The sequence below is a fragment of the Artemia sp. Qi Xiang Cuo genome, chromosome 9 (assembly GCF_049724085.1).
Source record: "Artemia sp. Qi Xiang Cuo chromosome 9, ASM4972408v1, whole genome shotgun sequence".
Taxonomy (NCBI): domain Eukaryota; kingdom Metazoa; phylum Arthropoda; class Branchiopoda; order Anostraca; family Artemiidae; genus Artemia; species Artemia sp. Qi Xiang Cuo.
The window spans coordinates 51,665,492-51,687,378 of record NC_142802.1 but is presented as its reverse complement, the minus strand read 5'-3'; the positions used below and the strand labels follow the sequence as shown (position 1 = coordinate 51,687,378).

Genomic DNA, 21,887 nt, shown 5'->3' with positions numbered 1-21,887 from the left:
TCAGGTATTGTACCTTTGGTAGATATAATGGTTCGAAAATAAACCATTCCCGTGATACAGAAAATTTAAGTTTGAACAATTATTCGTTAATATTTAATCATATCTTTGGTTTAGTCTGGTAGCTCTTTACTTTTACTCGAAAAGTGTCCTCTTGTGGGAAATGCAAAATATGACGAAATTACGTTCCCATGGTTCTAATTCATAACCTTTAATTAGGGGGGATCAGGGCTTGGTATGAAAAAGGAATTTTAAGTGAAAGAATCACAAATATAGCTCTTAATATGGTTTTTCAGTGTTTTTTCCAACAAAAATAAGCAAAATACGACGAAATTACGTTCCCATGGTTCTAATTCATATCCTTCAAATAGGGAGGTCAGGACTTGGTACTGAAAATGTGAATGAATTTCTAATTTTGAGTCATTTCGCAGAGGTAATAAAGGAATATTTTGTATTTATTCTAACTTTTTCGTGTTTTCGCAAAAGAATGGCTCATATTTAAAACTCTTACCCTTAGCTAGTTGAAAAAGGGTATGAATTATTAATTTTTACACGTATTGCAGAGGTAATAAAGGATCATTTTGCATTTTTTCTAACTTTTGTGTGTTTTCGCAATAGAATGGTACATATTTAAAACATTAACCCTTTAGCTAGGTGAACTGGTGTATGAATTCGTCATTTTTAGCCGTTTTGCAGAGTTAATACAGGATCGTTTTTCATTTTTTCAAATTTTTGTGTGTTTACGAAATAGGATGGCCCATAATTCAAAAATTCAACCTTATCTATATTAAAATGTTTATTAATTATTAATTATTATAAGATTATCATAGGTAATAAAGGAACATTTTGTATTTTTTATAAATTTTTTGTGTTTTCGCAATAGAATGGCTCATATTTAAAACACCCACCCTTAGCTAGTTGAAAATGTGTATGAATTCTTCATTTTTAGCCTTATTGCAGAGGTAAAAAAGGAACATTTTGCATTTTTTCTAACTTTTGTGTGTTTTCGCAATAGAATGGCCCATATTTAAAATACTTACCCTCAGCTAGTTGAAAATGTGTATGAATTCTTCATTTTTAGCCATTTTGCAGAGGTAATAAAGGAACATTTTGCATTTTTTCTAACTTTTGTGTGTTTTCGCGACAGAATGGCTCATATTTAAAACACTTACCCTTAGCTAGTTGAAAATGTGTATGAATTCTTCATTTTTAGCCGTTTTGCAGAGGTAATAAAGGAATATTTTGTATTTTTTCTAACTTTTGTGTGTTTTCGCAACAGAATGGCTCATATTTAAAACACTTACCCTTAGCTAGTTGAAAATGTGTATGAATTCTTCATTTTTAGCTGTTTTGCAGAGGTAATAAAGGAATATTTTGTATTTTTTCTAACTTTTGTGTGTTTTCGCAACAGAATGGCTCATATTTAAAACACTTACCCTTAGCTAGTTGAAAATGTGTATGAATTCTTCATTTTTAGCCGTTTTGCAGAGGTAATAAAGGAATATTTTGTATTTTTTCTAACTTTTGTGTGTTTTCGCAACAGAATGGCTCATATTTAAAACACTTACCCTTAGCTAGTTGAAAATGTGTATGAATTCTTCATTTTTAGCCGTTTTGCAGAGGTAATAAAGGAATATTTTGTATTTTTTCTAACTTTTGTGTGTTTTCGCAACAGAATGGCTCATATTTAAAACACTTACCCTTAGCTAGTTGAAAATGTGTATGAATTCTTCATTTTTAGCCGTATTGCAGAGGTAATAACGGAATATTTGGCATTTTTCTAACTTTTGTGTGTTTTCACAATAGAATGGTTCATAATTAAAACATTTACCCTTTAGCTAGTTGAAAATGTGTATGAATTCTTCATTTTTACCCGTTTTGCAGAGGTAATAAAGGAATATTTTGCATTTTTTCTAACTTTTGTGTGTTTTCGCAACAGAATGGCTCATATTTAAAACACTTACCCTGAGTTAGTTGAAAATGTGTATGAATTCTTCATTTTTAACCGTATTGCAGAGGTAATAAAGGAATATTTTGTATTTTTTCTAACTTGTGTGTGTTTTCACAACAGAATGGCTCATATTTAAAACACTTACACTTATCTAGTTGAAAATATGTATGAATTATAAATTTTTACCCTTTTTACAGAGGTAATAAAGGAAAAAGTTGTATTTTTTTTAACTTTTTTGTGTTTTCGCAACAGAATGGCTCATATTTAAAACACTTACCCTTAGCTAGTTGAAAATGTGTATGAATTCTTCATTTTTACCCGTATTGCACTACAAGCAGTTTCTCCACATTTATGTTGACAATCCACGTCTGAATGACTTTCTAGTGGAAAATATCCTCTCAGACCTATATAGTATTGATTTCAGTGCCCTAAGAGTAAAGTGCTTAAAAAATGTTTTTGAATTTGTTTATTAATAAAATTCATATATATATACAACAATGTCTTTAAATATACACTTTAGCTTTCCTCATCTTTAATATATGTTCAACTGTCGCGAGTCACTAATACTGGTAAATCCTTTGGAATCCACTATTTTTAAATATAGAGTTGGTATTAAGTTAAGGTTGCAAATTCTACAATGCGGTGTGACTCCACTATTGACGTTTCGCCTTTTGTAGTCAGTGATACTATTAGCATCCATACTATGAAATTCATGATTTTTAATCTGACTATTAGAAGCAATATAACATACAGTGTTTTCAAGTGATGACTCACATTTGGTAACTGACAAATAAAAATAACATGGTTTATAGTCATAGTAGGCAGTGTCATCACAGCGATGACGTAGAAAGCAAATTGTCTTGTTACCCCAACAGTTGAATCGTAGGCCAGATTCCTCTTCCCAGAATAATTTAAATCCACGACGATACCAATCTCGTAGAAATAAACTAAAATCACGTTTAGGATTCTTTCCAATCATAGCGGGGTAAGTATTCTCCCACTGATCACATTTATCATTGTGACAATTGGAGCATAGGTGCCCGCTAGGGTGAGAGTCACATACCTCCTCAAGGCATGAATTACATCCTTTAATTTGTACTGCATAGCCTCTATGTAATTTACAAGGATTAAATAATTTACAATTTTCACTATATTAATCAATATTTTTAAATTTATAAATTGTTGTAAATATGAAATTTTTGTAATTTAAAAAGGGAAATTATTCTAAATGTTGTCGTGGTACGTGGTAAACCAACTAAAAGCATCAACTAAAATTAATCTCCCCTTTCGAGGAGGTTTACGTGATGAAACTGGGGGAGAGAGGCGGCAATCTGTGACATTACCTCTGTTGAATAATGGGGGAGCCATCTATTGTGAATCCATTTGGCAATGTTTTTAAAAGTATATTCAATATATGATTCTGCTTTGTTCCAATTAATATATCAATAAATTGACTATAAGCATTTGAATCACATTTTAAAAGTTTCATACAATAGTCCAATGGGGAGAATCACTCCTCATTATATTGTCAAGTGTTTCCTGACAAGAGAATATCCTGCGTTTAAGAGATAACTCGAAAAAATCATCATCCAAAATCAAATGTTTTTCCATAAACACTAGATTTGATCTAATTCTCTCTTTCTCAAATTTATTCATTTTTCAGTCATTTCACTCCGACTGCTGACTCTAGACTAATCCTGATTCGTTAGCCCTAACCAGAAAAGAAAGAAAACATTTTCGATTTCGAAACAATTTTATTGAATAAATACAACAACATCAACAATACAGAACATAAACATTTACTGATACTGTTTACTGTCTTCTATTTGTTTAACTAATTCACTTAAAGCACATTGAAGTCTATTCAAGTGTGCTATATCAACTTTAGCGGTGAAACATAATTGATCCCCCATTTTAAATTTGCTCAAGAATATCACATATCTTGCATATACTGCATCCCATTCCAGACAAAGCCGTGATCCTTTCGTAATTTCCACCGCAATGTTTGATGCTCTTGTACTATTATCATCAACTCCACTATCAACTTCTAATAGGGTAAACATTCCACTCATCGCCATCACAAATATATATCCAAATGAGTAAAGTCAAACTGTTCTTCTTCTCACTCCTTGAATTCTATTCACAGACTAATAAAACTATAGCAAAAATCCTTTCTTTATATTCACCCCGCCGCTACTATGTAAACAAAGCCCTCTGATTGGCTGAGAAGGAAACACGTGATCTAACTGTTTCAGGGAAACTCATAACATTTGGCTCGAGCAACAACAACAAATACTATTTCTGGATCATAACATTCGCTGAGAGCGTGCCAAAAACAACAACAACAACATCGACCTTGACATTCGCTGAGAGCGTGCACTTACAACAACAACAACATTGACCTTGGAAAAAGAGGTCATTGACCACATTAACCACGTGTTCTCCCTAATGACTCTATGCCCATATTTGGTGTACTGTTCGGAGTCAATAAGGCCCTTCTACTCTTTAGGCCTTTATGAGACTGTAATCTAATCATGATGAAGTAGTCATGTAAATCAAAAACGCAATATTTACCCAGGTTAACAAAACAGCGTCTCGACAATATCTCAAAGACAGCACGGGCGGTCAATTTGAAACTTTCAGAGGGGTTGCGAGGAGAAGTACATCTCAAATTTTAACTGGGGGGGAGGCAGAGGGAAATCCAAAGACGGTGTAGGTATTCATGTTACCAAAATAGCATACCTGTAGTATCTTAGAAATTGCTCGGGGGATGTAGTTCAAACCTTTAAGTAGTATGGTGGGGTAAGGGGATTTCAAACTGTGCTTTCTTCGTTTGGAGGGGGAATTATTGTATTCCTTCCCTCTAAACAGTTTTGCACTAGAAGGCTTCATGCAGATTAGGATTTTTAACGTCTGAGCAGTGAGGTAAATCCAAAAACCCTAAATGGCAGGGGGATATCGAAGTGGTGTATCTGCGATAGCTCAGTAACTGAAATGATTGGGGTAATAAGTTTAAACTGTCGGTGACTGTTAAGGGGGACCAAGTAGATCTAAAGTGTACTTGAGGGAGGGGAGAGGCTTAAAAATATATTATCTCCTATCCATCTCTACGTTTTTGCGCTACAATCTTCTATAGAACCTACAATCTATTTACGGTTAAACAGCAAGGTAAATTAAAAGACACTTTGTGATGCCCGGTGACCAGAATATTGTATTTGCAATATCCTGGGAACATTTAGAGCGATTGGGCTGAAACTTTCAGGGAGTGTTATAGAGGGAAGAACAAGTGTGAAATCTTGACTGGGGGGGGGGGAGGCTCTAGGAAGTTGGATACCGATCTGTTTGTTAATATTATTTTTGTACTATGAACACTGGTTGGACTAGAATCTATTCATGGTGAAGTGGTGATGTGCAACGAATCAGCCTTGCGTACCCGGTAAATCGAAACAGCGTATCTGCATTATATTACAAACAGCTTGGGGAATGGAGCTGAAATTTTTAGTCGGTTTTGGAGAACAAGGTGGTTTGGGGTTTTTGGAAAGTGGCGTCGAATCAGCCATGCGTACCCGTAAATCGAAATAGCATATTTGCATTATATCATGAACAGCTTGGAGAGTGGAGTTAAAATTTTTAGGTGGTTTTCGGGAACAAGTGAGCCAGAAATTCTAATCTGGGATAGACCTTGGAGGAAGTTGAAGGAGGCCTAAAATTTTTTTTTTTTTCCGATCCACCTAAACGTTTTAGCCGTATAATTCTCGATCGGGCCTGTTTTTTCTTTTTTTTTAAGCAAGTAGCCAGGTAAATTAAAAGACACTATATGTTGCCAGGTGATTAGAATAATGTATCTGCAATATCCTGGGAACGGCCTGTTGGGGATTAAGGTGAAACATTTACGGAGCTTTTGGAAGGGAGTGGCAAGTAGACATCAAAACTTGACTGGAGGGTGGGTGCAAAAGGGAAAGGTCTAAGGATTTGGGTATCCAGATTTAGTACTGTGAGGTCCTCTATAACTAGAGTCTATTCATGATGAAGTAGCGATTTAGAACAAAAGACGTCATGCGTACTCAGGCTACCAAAATATTATATGTGCGATATATCAGGAGCAGCATAGGTGGGTAACTGAAGTTTAAATTTTCAGGACCTTTGGATTTATTCGCGGTGGTGTATTGAAAAATATAGATTAGGTACCAAAAGGCTGTATATTCACTCAGGCATCAAAATATCGTATCTTCAACGCCATAGAAACGCCCGGAGGTTCAAATTATAGCTTTCAGAAAGCATCCTGGGAGGACAAGAGGATTTAAAATATTATGCTTAGGGAAAGGGATAAGGATACAAAACATTTTCGTCTCTTATTTGTTCGTCTAAATAAGGACCGCCAATTTTTCTCTGAAGCTTGAAACTTATATTCGTAACCCTTTGGGTCAAGTGTGCCCTTTTACTCAGAGAGAAAAAAAAATCAATTTCACAAGAGAATGACCTGTAACTCCTCATACTTTATCAGTCCAATTACTTTACTTTGAATATTTTTAATCATTCCGGACCAAAAGAATAAAAGACTCGGGATGCACAGAAATGGGACCTTATATTTCTCAATCCAATCAATTTTAAAATGACGGTCTTTAGTTTCTTGGTCAGATGGACCAAGAAAAGTAAATAGACCAAAAAACTTAAGATGGACCATGAAACCCAATGCAGAAAATAAATTTGAAACTAAATTTAGCTGCTTTATTTTTTGACGTCCCAAAATGGGCCCTAAATTTTTTTCATCTCTCATAAGTGTGCAACTTACAGGGCAAATAAAAACACACTGGTCGAAATACAAATCGTTTTCAGTAAAGCGCAAATGGCACTAGGGACTTTGGAAGGTCTAGGGGGTGGTAAACCTGTTCCCCTTTTGCGGTAATTTCTTCTCGATTTCAGTTTGAGCTGGTGATTAAATTTAATTTCTATTCGTTTAAGGATTCATTTATTCATCTATAGCAGTACCTATTGTGATTGCTTGACGTGTAATTTGGATTTCTGTTTGGTTTGGGTTTAATCTATTTATTGATACTCATTTCTGTTCAATTTGAGTTTGCATTTCTATGGGACTTATTTCTGCTCGTCTTAGGTTTTTACATAGCTCTTAACTTTTTGAGAAAAACTTCTTTTTTAATGATTTTTTTTCTATATTTATTATAGGAAAATAGCAAACCTCAAGATTTTGGGAATACCCTCCTCCCCCATGTACTTGCCTATTTTGGAGCCATCTTTCGCAACCTATATTTGGTTGTGTTTTGAATAATTTTTTGCAAGCTGTGAAACATTTAAAGAACGTAATCAAACAGTTCGTGGTAATGAAGTGTAAGTAGGGAACAACACGGTTCAATAGTAACCGAAACTCCGAAAAATGAAGTTTTGACATCCACAGATATATAAAAAAAACTGGCTTATTATGCTGATTCTAAATATATAAGATTAATTAAGCTTAGTGTTACTCATCATAGGCTACGAGCCTGAGAACATTTGCTAGATTTTCAAAAACGAGGAAAAAAACTCTAAATGTTATAAATTCCTAATGAAAATCACACCATCAGATTTAGCGTATCAGAGATACGCTAATACCCTGCTGTAGAGGTTTCAAGCTCCTATCTACAAAAATGTGGATTTTTTTTTGTCAGAAGAGAGATCACGGATGCGTGTTTATTTGTTGGTGTTTTTTCTTTTTTTTTTTTTTTTTTCTTTTTTTTTTTTCGTTGTTTTTTTACCAGGGGTGATAGCATCGAACCAATGATCCTAGAACATCAGAGAGGGCTCATTGGAAATGAAATTAAAAGTTCTATTGTTTTTTTAGTGACTAAAAAGATTGGAGGGTAACTAGCCCCCACCCACGCCCCTTTTTCCTTCCACCCCTCACAGGCCCCCCAAAATCGTCCGATAAAAATTTGTAGATAGGCATTTTATTCAGCATAGTTGAAAGGTCGAAAAACTATGTCTTTTTAGATAACTTAACAGCCCCCCCCCCACAGCCTCTGGGGATAGGTCTTAAGCTATAAATTTTTAAAATTCTATAACTTATGACATTTTTCGGAGGATGGAGGGACTTTGTGCTTGGGGTGGGCTTCCTTGGGAATAATTTTCTGTGGGAGGAAAACTTCCAGGTGAGAATTATCTAGATGAAATTTTACAGTGAGGGGATTTGACAGAATTCCTATACGAAATTCTTTATATTTGTCTTGATTTCTCTTTGACTACTCAATTTTGTATGTGGACATGTTCCGGGGGAATTGCCCGGGGGAATATTTTCAGTGGGTTTGAATTTCCGGGAAAAATTTCCCCAGAAAGTGGGATCTCCGGAGTGACCGGAAAAACGAAAGTCTTTTTCAAACGAAAGTATGCTAAGGAGAATTTTTCAGGCTGAATCGTCTGCGAGAAATTTTACGGAGAGGAGGGAGAAATTTCAGCGAGTATGGTATTGCCCGGAGGGAATTATACGGGGGGGGGGGAGGTAGGGGGTATTTTACATGATATAAACTTTCCAAGGAGGAGTTTCCAAGGAGGGAGGGGGTATTTTACATGATAGAAACTTTCCAAGGAGGAGTTTCCCGTAACGAGAGGGAATTTTTCATGGAGGTTGAACTAGATTACCGGCATTATTTGAAAAACGATCAGAAATTATATTAAAAAAAAGTCTTATCAGCTGAAAGTAAGGAGCAACATTAAAACTCAAAACGAACGGAAATTAATCCGTGTACGAAGGGGTGATCCCCCTCCTCAATACCTTGCTCTTTACGCTGAATTAGACTGCAAGGTATTAAGGAGGGGGGTAATCCCCTCTGTACGGAATAATTTCTGCCGTTGTAAGTTTTAACGTTGGTCCTTACTTTCGGTTGACAATTTTTTTTATCTAATCACAGTCAAAGAACATAATAAATTATTCATCTAGCTAATGTTTATGCAATACATACTGTTTCGTACTGTCATAGACTGAATTTCTCTTTGATTAGGAAAACCAGTGCGGGGGGATATTTTTGATTTCTTGGTTTGTTATTCTAAGTCGCAGATCCATCCTGTTGAAAGGAGCAAATAAAAATAATTATGACAAAAAACTGGTCAAGGCTGATTTCTTCCAATTTGAATGGGTGTTGTAAAAGAGGTTTTTACATTTTGAAAAGAATGGCCTTAAAGCTCAAAACCGGTGTATGAACAAATGATATTTAGTCTACATTCGGCTGTCGGGAGGAAAGAGCTGAAACTACCATGTGGAAAAATCTGATAGTTGGACTAATCTGCCTGGTAAGGTCGTCTCAGATGTTCCCCCTAGACAAGAATTTAAACAGGTGTTTCGACAATATATGTTTTAGTTTGATCTGAAACTTCCATTAAAGGAAGAATAACGATCATGTGGAAATATATTATGATTAAACTTGTTTGCGTGGTAAGACAGTTTTGCTTATATGCCCTGCTGGTACTTTTCAATTAGCTGGTACACACGCGAGAAGTCAAGTTAATGCTAATGAAATAAAACAAAATACGGTGAAAATATAATAGTTTAGAAATAAATTTGAGCAATATATTTGCACATTAGGGGGGTGTGGGGGTAAAGCATAGCATACATTAAATATGTAACCTAACCTAGGTACCTTTCCCCCCTAGCCTCCCCCTAAAAAATTGTTTAAATATTGTAAACGCAATGACAAACCACGCTTTGCGATCCAATTCTCTCTTGACTGATACCCGTTTGACTAGTTTCCTTTAGCATCGATCTTGCGTGTCTACCAGCTAATTAACAAGTTCCACCCTGCTTCAAAATCGGATATTCATTATTGAGTATCGCCAAGAATAGGTAAAAATTTGGTACTCTTTTATTAAACGGACTCTTTTATATAGTGCTAGTTTGTTTAATGCTAATGAAATAAAATAAAATAAGATGAATATATAATAGTTTAGAGGCAAATTTGAGCTACATATTTGCACATTAGGGGGGGGTTGTTTGGCAAAGCATATCATATATTAAATACCTAACCTAGGTACATTCCCCCCCCCAAAGCCCAAAAAAAACACTTTTAATACCTTATACGCAATTAAAACCACGCTATACATTGTATTTCTCTATAGCAGTGTCTTGAATCATCCCGTAAAAACGGGTTTTTCGTCGCGTCTGCAGTTTGACATTCCATATACACTAGATAAAAGAGTCCGTTTAATAGAAGAGTACCAAATATTTACAACAGAATAGTAAGGGTTACAAATTTCCTTTCGAGAAGAGCTATTAACTAAATAAAGCATCTTGAGAGATACATCTTATTTTTGAAAGATAACCTGAGTATTTATAGCTTCCACACTTTATTGAGAGACGTTAGTCACCCAGGCTGCCTCACTCGCAACCTCTGTTTCTGCAACAGATTTTTGAAAGTGAATGAAACGGTACTTGTCGGTTATTGGAAGCATGCAACCAAAAAGCGAAGTTAGGTTAATCCTAATGAAAAATAACGAAACATGGTGATAAAATAATACTTTAGAAACAAAATTTATGGAAAGCCAACCTAACATAAGCTAATCCCCAACCCCACCCCTAATGTGCAAATATATAACCCAAATTATACAGATCCAATGCATTCTGTTTAAGTCCAATGCATTGTATCATCCATCCCTTGTTTTTTGTAGCTATGAAACCGGCTTTCTGAGATGTAATTCTTGAATGTGTTTCCAATAACCGACAAGTGCCAACGAAACTCTTATAATATTTTTTGTAATCTTATGAATGCACTTTTAACCTGATTACTTGTTTCTTTAAAAATTATCGGCAAAATTTGAAGGAATTGTTGGAAAACTTAAGGCGCGTCATCAATCGTCCAAGAATAATTGGCAGAATTTCAAATTACTCTCAATAATAGTCGAAGAATAAAATAATTCATAAATTTGGCTGAAGAATATTGTTAATGAAGTAGTTTATTATCTTTTTGCCATAAGCAAACCGACTAAATCTATAGCTGCCATAAGGGACATAGTCTCAATTGAAAAGACGAGAATTAGAACCACAAATCATCGAATGTGCGGTGCAATAGGGGCAAATTGTCATCAATATGAAGAAATATTTGGGGGGAAGGCAATTGTCACTCCTTTACATTTTTAGGCCCCCACTCCAGATTCTGAAAATTACCTTTTTTTTATTTTTGTATTTTTGGTTAACTTGAAGTACACGACCACTTCTGAAGGAACTATATTAATAAAATAAGAGGGTACTTATGTATCAGCCAGAAAACACACGAGAAGTGAGGTTTAATTAATCCTAATGGAATAAAACAAAATATGATGAAAGTATAATAGTTTAAAAACAAATTTAGGCTGTATATTTGTACATTAGACGGGGGAGGGGTGAAGCATAGCGTGCATTAAATACATAACCTAACCGAACCTAACCTAGGTATCTTTTTTTGCCCCAAGACCCAAAAAAACTAAAGTTTCAATATTGTTCACGGAGTGAAAAACCCCTTTTTGCCTAGCGCGCCAAAGGTATTCTCTTGATAAGGTGCTGCTTGACTAGTTTCTTGTATCATGTTCGCTATACAATTTCTCGCGTGTTTTCTGGCTAATAGGTAAGTACCAATAAAAGTATTACATTTATCAATCAATCATTTTATTAATACTAAACTCTATTACAAACGTAAAGAAAAATTAATTGGCCCAAGAAGCTTGGCTTGTTGTGGGCCTTACAACACAATAATAAAGCACTAAAACAACCATAAATATTCCTCTAAATCAAACAATATATATGAAATAAAGATTAAAGAGAATAAACACTACTATAAAGTAAAAAAAAAAAAAAAAAAAAAAAAAAAAAAAAAATATATATATATATATATAATAACGATATATAAGGGAAAAACACAAAAAGGAGAAACACGAAACACTAGGAAAAGAGAAAACAGGGAAAATAAACGAAGGAGAGAGAAATTACTAAACTGGAAAGACACGACGAATAACTGCCTTTGCAGACAGAAATAACGGAATAATTTAGATTCCTTACTTTATGCTCCTTCCGAAAAACTATCCGTCACTTTTTTGGAAGTCTACACCCTCCCTCGGGTTGTCCCAGGTATTGCCATATGATTTTTACAAAACTAAAATACAGCACGAAATGATGAAATTCTCACTCAATAAAATGCAGCGTGTTCTATTAATCAGATTATCATGTTTTCTTCCATTGTTATCTACATTTTTACATTATTTTTAAATGGTATTTTTTATCCGATGATTCTACTGCAATAACTTAGACCAATTGTTTTCACGGTTTAAAAAGGAAAGAAATCCGTTGACAAAGAAAACATGACGGTTCAAGAGATGAAAAACAACGAAGAAAGATATTATTTTGGGCTATATCCGGGACCCCCAGAAGGAAAGAGCATTGTCAGAAAAGCAACTATCATATTTGGTAAGAACATTAAATACGGAATCTAAAGGCAATACGTGTATTTTATTACCATTTTATTTAGAATTAGTCGTGTACTACAAGCTTACCGTATTTTTGCTTAAAGCTATCTTTTTTGGTATCGTCATTGGAAAAAAAAATCAACTTTGAAAATTAATCTTTTTTATCCCCCCCCCCCCCTTTACATTTTTTCGGTTGAATCCATTGTATCTCAATAATCTTAATCGCGATATTGCATTTTGTTTCCTTCGTTGGTATTGTTAGCTTGAAAGCCTCCAAGGGGTTGGGCTTGTATTATTATTTTTCCATAACCTCTCAACCTAATCTAACCTCTCAATTATTTGGACTATCTGTCTTGGCTTTTCTCTGTCTACAAATAGCCATGTCTTGATGCCTCCTATGCAACCTACTGCAAAATACTTGATTGCACTATAATATATTCGACGAAATAAAAATCCCTCCCCAAGCGCGGGACGATTTGGCCAAACCAGGTTTCTTAGATGGTCTTAGAGTAAAACCAAGAGTTAATTGGCTCCTGTCCAAATACTGCATAGTGATGATAAGAATGGTCATCTTGTATTTCTGATTCCCCCAAGCATTTGTTTGTCCCACTAATATTCAAAGACTAAGACAAGTTTAGCATATGTGAAAAATCTTTGTTATTGCATATAGGTATTAATGAAGATAAAACTGAATAAAGCCGTCTCTTTGTATAGATGCTCTAATTACTTTCTCGTGATCAAAATTTTTCAGGATTTGAAATTAAGTCTTAAAAAACACTTTTGATATTTTCAAGAGTATTTCCTTGAGCGCAGTTTTCTCTTCTTCTTGCTATTAAATGAAAAAAAAAAATTTTCAACTGAAAGTAAGGAGCAACATTAAAACTTAAAGCGAACAGAAATTATTCTGTATATGAGGGGGGGGGCTGCTCCTTCCTCAATCCTCACTCTTTATGCTAAAGTTGATTGGATGTTTTTGGGAAAATGGGCCTGGGAAGGGGGCTAGGTACCCTCCAATCTTTTAGATCACTTAAAAAGGGTGCTAAAACTTTTGAATTCCGTTTGAATGAGCTCCCTCCCGATTTTCTAAGACCATTGTTTTGACACGATCGCCCTAAGGGAAAAAAATAAAATAAACATGTATCCGTGATCTTTCTTCTGCAAAAAAACCATAAAATTCACGTTTTTGAAGATAGGAGCTTGAAACCTTCATGGTATGGTTCTCTGATATGCTGGAACTGATGGTGTGATTTTGGCTTAGATTGCTTGAATTCTTGATGTTGTTTCCCCTTCCCTCTTTTTCGAAAATCAGGCAAATTTTTTCGGGCTCATAGCTTTTGATGAGTAACATCAAACTAAATGAACTTTATATATTTAGAATCAGCATAAAAAGCCAATTCTTTTGATGCATCAAAATGACACATTTGTTATCAAAAATTGTGTTTTTTAAAGTTTCGGTTACCATTAGGCCGAGTCACTCCGTACTTACAGTTCGGTGCCATGGGCTGTTTGAAACATTATTCTTTGGAAAATATTTCGATTATCTCAGCCAGGTGAGGCGAGGCGATGGATAGCAAATATAGGCTGGAGATAAATATTTTCAGCCGAAAATATTATAAAGAGTAGGTATTAAACGAATCAAATACGATATGCTTATTAAGTCATCAAGTAATTAGGGTAAAATACTGGTTTCGATAAACCTTGTAAGGTGTTTTACATACACCATTGAGTAAGCTTAATGATTAAATTACTGAATTATGCTTTCAACGTAGGCCTCAAAATTTCAGGGTGAAAAATAGAAAAAAATTCAAGGAATAAGTAAATAAAACTTTTTTTGGTACTTTCCCATTATATGGGCACTTCTGCTATAGACAGTCGAATGAAGGCAGTGATGGAGACTCGTAAAGCGGGTAATTGTTATCTAAATTGATCGAAGAGCGTGGTTTCTCATTGAATTTACAATATTTAAACTGTTGTTTTTTGGGGTTTGGGGGGAGAAAAAGGTACCTAGTTTAGGCTAGGTTACGTATTTAATATATGCAATGCTTTACACCCCCCCCCCCCCTAATGTGCAAATATATAGCCCAAATTTGTTTCTAAACTATTATATATACATCCTATTTTATTTTATTCCATTAGCATTAACCAAACTTGACTTTTTAGAAGTGCCCATATAATGGGAAAGTACCCTTTTTCAGGTAGTATGTCAGGGTTTTCCAAATGGCGCACCGTCCTCTGTTTGTAATAGCTGGGCCCCTCGCCATTTTGGCACAGTGGCTAAAGAGGAAGAAACGTTTCCATACACTGCCATTGCAAGCTCAGACACATTTGATGTTGACAATGGAATAAGCGAAGTCACTGGTAAGTCAAAATATTTTTTTATGCTGTGGCGTGTAATCCTTTGTAGAAGTCAAATTGGTCAACCTATATAAAAATGTAACACCTTTGTAATCATCTGACTGCTTTAAGTTCAAAAATTGTCCGATCTCGCACCGGTTGGCTACGATAAGGTGACATACAAAAAAAGCAAAGCGAGCTTTTTGTGTTTTCCGAGTCAGGCTCCACATTCCAGTTCAATTGACGAAGCCCATTTGTTAATTTTTCCTCAAGAAACGCAGTTCAAGGAGAAGGGACTCACTTCAAATTTCATAAAATTTGCGTATTTCTAATAGATTTTCAACAGCGGACCTCTTTTCTAATAATTTCTTGATTTATTTGATCTCTTCGTTATAACCGCGAGAAAAAACATAAGAAATATCTTGACTCTTGGTGTACCCCCAATTCTGCATCTGGATTTGCCGCCAATATTTATTCCTCAGTTCTCAAGCTTGTATCCGACCTTCCTGTGCCTATGGTCTACCGTAGACACCTGTGTCATACACCATTCTACCTAGAATGTAACATTATTTTCGTAGCTGCCTACATGGTCATCAGATTTGAGGAAAATTTTGTTTAGCTATTTTATAAGTTTATACCTATACGAACGTTGCAACAGTGATAGTAGCCTTGTAAAGAGTCACACACGGTCAATAGCAAATACTGTTTAAATAATACAATTTAGGAGAATAATGCATAGCCAGCAAAATTATCCGTTATTTCTGACTAAGAAACACCAATATTTTTCACCACCCTTAAATTATTGAAAAAAAAATGCTTATTTGATACATTATTATTGACTTTTTCGATATTACGTTATTACTATTTTTTATTATTTGATACATTATCCATTCCTTACCATATATTCTGTCCCTAGCTTATCCTTCCTTACATATCGTTTATATAAATCAAAAGGGCAAGTTTTGAAGATTCATCGGTGTAAAGATATGCCAAATAGAACGAGTTCTGGTAAATCAAGGCGAACTTGCAAAGTGACGGTTAAAAATGGTCTTTCTTAACGATATCTTCACTTCAAATCAAAAGGAGTTGCATTTATTACTGGATAGCAGACAAATCGTTATGAGTTTGAATTCTAGCATTAAATAAAAAACAGGTCTTTTCATATGCAATAAAGAGCAGCATTACAACTTAAAAAGAACAGAAATTATTCCGTATATGAGGTGGGATACTACCTCCTCAACCCCCCACTCTTTACGCTCAAGTCTTATAGTGCTTTGAAAACACTTCTTCCTCTAATTCAACAGCCTCGTGTTTAAGCAGTTGTTCTAAAAAAAATGGGACAAAGAGTCAAACTTTGGCGTTAGAGCCAGGGATTGAGGAAAGGGTACCCCCTCTCATATACGGGATAATCTCTGTTCGTTTCAAGTTTTGATATCGCTCTTTACTTAAAAAAACTTCTTGTGAAAATTCCGTTTCTGTTTATTTTAATAGCATAACTAATAGCAAGGCTGAGGAAAGGGCCGCCTCCCTCATATACAGAACAATTTCTGTTCGTTTTAAGTTTTAATGCTTTTAAACTTAAAACTTTTTTTGCTTAATTTCTGACTGATTTTCAAATCATGCCAGGAAATCCCTTTCCCTATGGTGTAACATTATTCTGGGAAAACTCCTTCGAAAAATTTCCTCCCACGAAAAATTTTTCCCATGGAAAATCCTCCCCCTCCCTGCAGAAAATTACCCAGAAAATTCCGTATTATTCCCAATTACAAATAGCCTACTATATGTTAACAACATGGGCAAATTATGCAAGTTACAGCCCTTTTCCTAGGGACTATGGAGGGTCATATCATCACTGAAAGCAGAGTTACTGGATCTTTCAACTATGCTGAATTAAACGGCTCTCTGAAAATTTTGATCGGATATCTTTGTTGTTCTAAAAAACAACAAAAACAAACGCATGAACACGCATCAATGATTTTTCTTTTGCCCAAAAAATACAAAAGTCCACATTTTTGTAGATAGGAGGTTGAAACATCTGCAGTGGGGTTCTGTGTTATGCTGAATCTCATGATGTGATCTTCGCCAAGATTGCTTGACCTTTTGGCTGTGTTTCCCTTCTATTTCGAAAATCTGGCAAATTTTTCTCAGGCTCGTAGCTTTTGATGGATAAATTTAAACTTAATGAGCTTTATATATTTGGAATCAGCATGAACAGCCATTTTTGTATTTATCTATTGTTATAAAAATTCTGTTTTTTAGAATTTCGGTTACTATAGGGTCGATTCGCTCCGTTACCCTGAACTCTTTGATATAGGGTCCCATCTCATTAATGAAGGGAGATCAGTGATGAAATCAGTAATCATTTGAATATTCCTCCGCATCATATGGAAAATAATAAATTTCTTGTTTTGTAGATACTGCCTTTAGGACTCTTGTACATGTTTGATCTCATTGCATAACTTCCATTAAGATTCCATCAATTCTTTTTTGGGGAAGTTTAATTCCTATTTCTAAAATTATACAAGTCTTCAAGCGTTAACAGATTTTAAAGATTCTCGCCTAAATACGGAAGACCACTAAACTACGCCAGCTCAACTCGATCGCAACGCAGACACAAAGCATCTGCTTTAATGTGGAAGAGGCTTTGCGCTCAAGATCATTTTTAAGCCATCGTTTATCCAATCCTGCGGGGAGTAAGTTGAGCATTGTATCAGAGGCTCTTCGGAGACTAAGTTGTGTGGAAATTAGATTTGTTCTTCTCTCTGTGCGAGCCAAATTGCAGTTACATCTTTGGACAAAAACAAAATTATGCACAACCGCAGCGTCAATAATGAATCCTGTGCGTAATTCGGCGGGTTGGGCTATGTTTAACTCTGAAACGTAATTTTTCCAACTAACAGATTTGAATTTTTTTTAATAAGGTTGAAACTTCAGCTTGGAACAATGTTTTCCTTTTTTACTATGAATTTTAGAGCTTATGTACGAATTTAAAATCAAACTAAAGCCATTTCAATCTTTGATCTATTGTACAAGATTTGTGGGACGTTGAAATCAACGAATAATCCAGATTATTCATAAATCTTGACTCGCTATTTGACAAGGTTGACTATATTATGGCACAAATACATTAGGGACTTCTACGGCTTATTTGCCGAAACGGGTTCGCAGCTTCGTCCAGATGATCGTCCAGATGATCATTTTAATTGAACTATCTTCAATGGTTGAATGACAACCTATCTAAACTGACTAATTTGGTTTTAAAAAAAATAGATACCGCCCATGATTTGCACATGAGAAATTCGAATTATATGCTAACTATGAGTCCATTTTTAGTTATGATTTACTTTAGTTTTACGATCAACAGCTTCCGACAGAGATTCCAGTCTATGATGTAATTTAGTCTTAAAGAGATCGGTAACCGACACGTGGGAAGTTTTCGAATGTGGCTCCAATTTTACTTCCATCCCTTTTATTTGGAGTTTTTATGATATTTTTTCTTTTCAATGAACGACGCTTGCATTTTGCACTTCTCACAACTTGAAGACTAGCACCACAAATTGTATTATAAGACGACTGGTTTTAAAGTTTTTTTGGAAAAAGAAGAAAGAATGATAAGATAGATCAATAAGTGTATCCAACAGATCGTGGTAACGAACTGTAAGTAATGAGTGATTTGGCTAAATAGTAATTTTGATATCAATTAATCTGATCATCAAATTTTCATCATCAAAAGAATTCGCTTTTTATGATGATTCCAGATATATAGGATTCTATAGGTTTAGTGTTACCCATCAAAAGCTATGAGCCTGAGAAAAATTGCCTTATCTTCGAAAAAGGGTGGAAGTACTCCATTGGGGGGATTGACAGAATTTCTATACCAAATGCTTTTTATTTGTCTTACTTTCTTTTTGCCGACTCAATTTTGTATATGGAGATGTTCCAGGGGAAATTTTCAGCGGGTTTGGAATTGTTTGGGGGAATTCTTCAGTGGAAAGGGAATTTTTCGCGGGATGAATTTTTCATGGGAGAATTTCTTGCATGAAAAATTCTCCACGGGGGAATTTCACGCGGAAGTAACTTCCCAAAAGAGGGGGGGGGGATTTCCGGGAAAAAAATTCCCACGGAAGGGGGATTTCTGGAGTGATTGAAAAAATGATTAGAGATTAAAGTATTTTTCAGATGAATGCATGCTAAGGATACTTTTCCAAGCGGAATCGTTGGCGAGAAATTTTACGGGGGGATTTTCAGCGAGGATGATGTTGTCTGAAGGGAATTGTACGAGGGGAGGGGTATTTTACGTGGAAGAAACTTTCCATGGACAAGTTTCCCGTAAGGGGAGGGCATTTTTCTCGGAGAGAGGGAGCCAGATTTACCGGTATTGTTTGAAAAACGATCAGAGAGTAAATACAAAAACAACAAGTTTTTTCAACTGAAAGTAAGAAGCAACATTAAAATTCAAAAGAAAAGAGATTATCTCGTATATGAGGGGGTTGCCCCCTCTTTTGTACCTTGCTCTTTACACTAAAGTATAATTGCTTGTCCCAATTCTTAAAGAACGACTTCTAAAGGCCGTTTAATGAGCTTTTTTTAAAGTGCTAAAGAACTTTAACGTGAAGAGCAAGGTATCGAGGAGGGGGGCGACCTCTTCTATACGGAATAATTTCTGTTCGTTCTTAGTTTTAGTGTTGCTTCTTACTTTCAGTTGAAAAACTGAATTGAATTTAATTATTTAATCATTTTTTTATTTAATTCATAACCAAAGTGCCATAACAAAAATCCAAGAATCAAATTATTGCTGTTTCTTTTATAGTTACAATCGAAGCACCAGACGACGACCACAAATTTAAAGGTTTTGTTGTTGCCGCTTTTGATGAAGAAGGTGAACTGTTCGGTGATTGGAAGGAATCAAACGGGGTTAAAAAACTATCCAAGTGCAAAGGAGCTGTAACTCACTCAAATGGAAAAGCAAAGTCGACCGTAACAGTAACATGGATCCCACCTGCAGACGTCAAAGAAGGTTTTGTTCAATTCAGGTAGGCTTTTGTAATAGGATAAATAAGTGATGAGCCAAAATTGTTCTGTATTAGAGGGGAGGGGCTCACCACTGCTTACGCTAAATTAGTATGTTACTAGACTGAAATCATTTGTGAGTGTACTTGTGCTTGAACAGTCGTTCCTAAAGCGTTGAGGACAATATTATTGTCCATATAGTGTCAAAAAAGTTAAAAAGTCCGAAACTGGGAGACGAGGAGATGCTACTGCTTGTCTTAGATTTTCATGCCACTCTTTACTTTCATTAAAAAAAGGCTCTTTTTTGTTTAATTTCTGTTCAATTTTAATACCAAACCAAAGGTAGCCCAGAAGATGAGGAGAGATACCACCCACCCCCTTAAGCCTTTGCAGAACTATATCTTGAGAAGAAAAGCTCATAGGTGATTTAACACAAGCAATTTAAAAGGATAAAAAATGGGATTATAGGAAAATCTAAAAGCCGTAAAAATAAGTAAACGATCACGACAACGAACACAAGAACAAAAACAGAAAATATGTAGGACGAGAAGGAAGCAACAAAGGAGAGAAAATCACAGGAAAAGCAACAGGATGAAACAAATGCTCATGGTTGCAGCCGTGGCTGCAACATAGTAAAGAGCCAGCCACTGCGTATAGTAACTGGAAGTTTAAAAAGTCGTTTTGAAAAAAAAAGTCACGTGAGCGAAAATCACCGTTTGAAGCTGATTCAGGAATCGTAACTGTATTTTGGCTAATCTTAAGAGTAAAGCATGTGATTCATTGGAAATGTCAACAGAAAACCCAAATTCTAAAAAGCGGACGTTTGATGACATTTTACGTGCCAAAAGAAATCGGTAATGCGTCAATGACATGCTGATGGTAATTCACTGTCTACAATACTTCGTAATTCACCATACTTGGTAAATTTATCACTTGAAAGCTACCCGTTCAGTGTTATTATTGTAAAATAGTATTCATAATTTTAGGAAAAGAGATAAAACTAAAAAACGGGAAAGATTTGGATACAAACTTCACCGTGTCCAAAAAAATCTATATCGGAGATTTTAAGCACCCTATATCCTAAACTAGGAAGTTTTGTATTTTTCTGAGAAGGATAGCCACGGATGCATGCTGTTTTTTGCTGCCAGAAGGTGTTGTATTGAACCAGTGACCGTAAAATATCAAGAGATGAATTATTTAAACTGAAATTTTGAGTTCCAGCGCCCTCTTAAGTAACAATGAAGATCATGACATAGTAAATGACACGTTTCTGCCCTCTTGTACCAAATAGAAATTTTTCTTACTATTATAGGGCTAAATTATTATTCAACTAGCCAAACAGTTAAAAACTATCTAAAAGCTATTTACGAGGCCCCTCAACTTCAGAAGCTACATTTTTGTACAGTGGCATATTTGCTTCTGATCGTCTGCATTGGATGTAGATTTTAACACTGCTACCTTTAACATAAGTTATTTTTCTTATTCATTTTCTAAGGTGGATTTCTTTCGAAAAACCAGAGACTGGGAAATACTTTTCACGCTTTTCTTTCATTATTTCGTAAAACTTCAGCGCCTTAACATTTCTCTGCTACTTCAGTAACAGAAGACAATTGCCCAATGCCCATTGGTCTTCATCAACAGAAGAAGACCGACAATCGATGCAGTTGCCAAGGGTCTCTCGCATCCAAATTAATGGTTCGAAATCTTCCTTTGCCCCGTCATAGCCGTCTTATTCCAAAATGTCAATTTGGTCAGAAAGTGTCAGTCAATCGTCTCGAGGATCCTGAATGATAACTGGCAATATGTGAAAAGCGCTTGCTATTAGTTCCAAATACTTACTGGTTTGGAGGTTCTTAAATAGGAATATCTGTTTGGAAATTGTAATGGTGTAAAGATTTTCCAATGATTGTTTTTGAAATTACGTTAAGTGTATGTTTTTAACTATTTAATTTAATTGTTTAAATTAAATTGTATTTAATTGTTTAAATATTTTAGTGATTGGTCCTTTCTTTTTTCAGAACGACTGTCGTTAAAAACTACAAGAATTACTGGACTTTCATTCCTGTTGAAGCCAGGGAATAATGTACTATGTTATGTTTTCTGTGTCTGTACTCTAAACCCAGTGCGTTGTGATCTCCATCTTTATATTTCAGGAAGAATAAAAAGAGATTGTTTTCAT

At 35.2% G+C, this 21,887-nt stretch overlaps 1 protein-coding gene across 2 annotated transcripts; it reads left to right on the top strand.

Annotated features, from left to right (window-relative positions):
• Positions 1–9,082: 9,082 nt before the first annotated feature.
• Positions 9,083–21,887, top strand: LOC148948778 (putative defense protein 1). Of its 2 annotated transcripts, none has more exons than XM_089094678.1 (4): positions 9,083–9,226; positions 14,560–14,722; positions 19,509–19,731; positions 21,727–21,887. In XM_089094678.1, the coding sequence occupies exons 1-4, from the start codon at positions 9,191–9,193 to the stop codon at positions 21,788–21,790; spliced, it is 486 nt and encodes a 161-aa protein (XP_088950804.1). In that variant the 5' UTR covers positions 9,083–9,190; the 3' UTR covers positions 21,791–21,887. The 2 variants fall into 2 exon arrangements, with proteins under 2 accessions (XP_088950804.1, XP_088950805.1); XM_089094679.1 differs by lacking the exon at positions 9,083–9,226 and adding an exon at positions 9,235–9,368.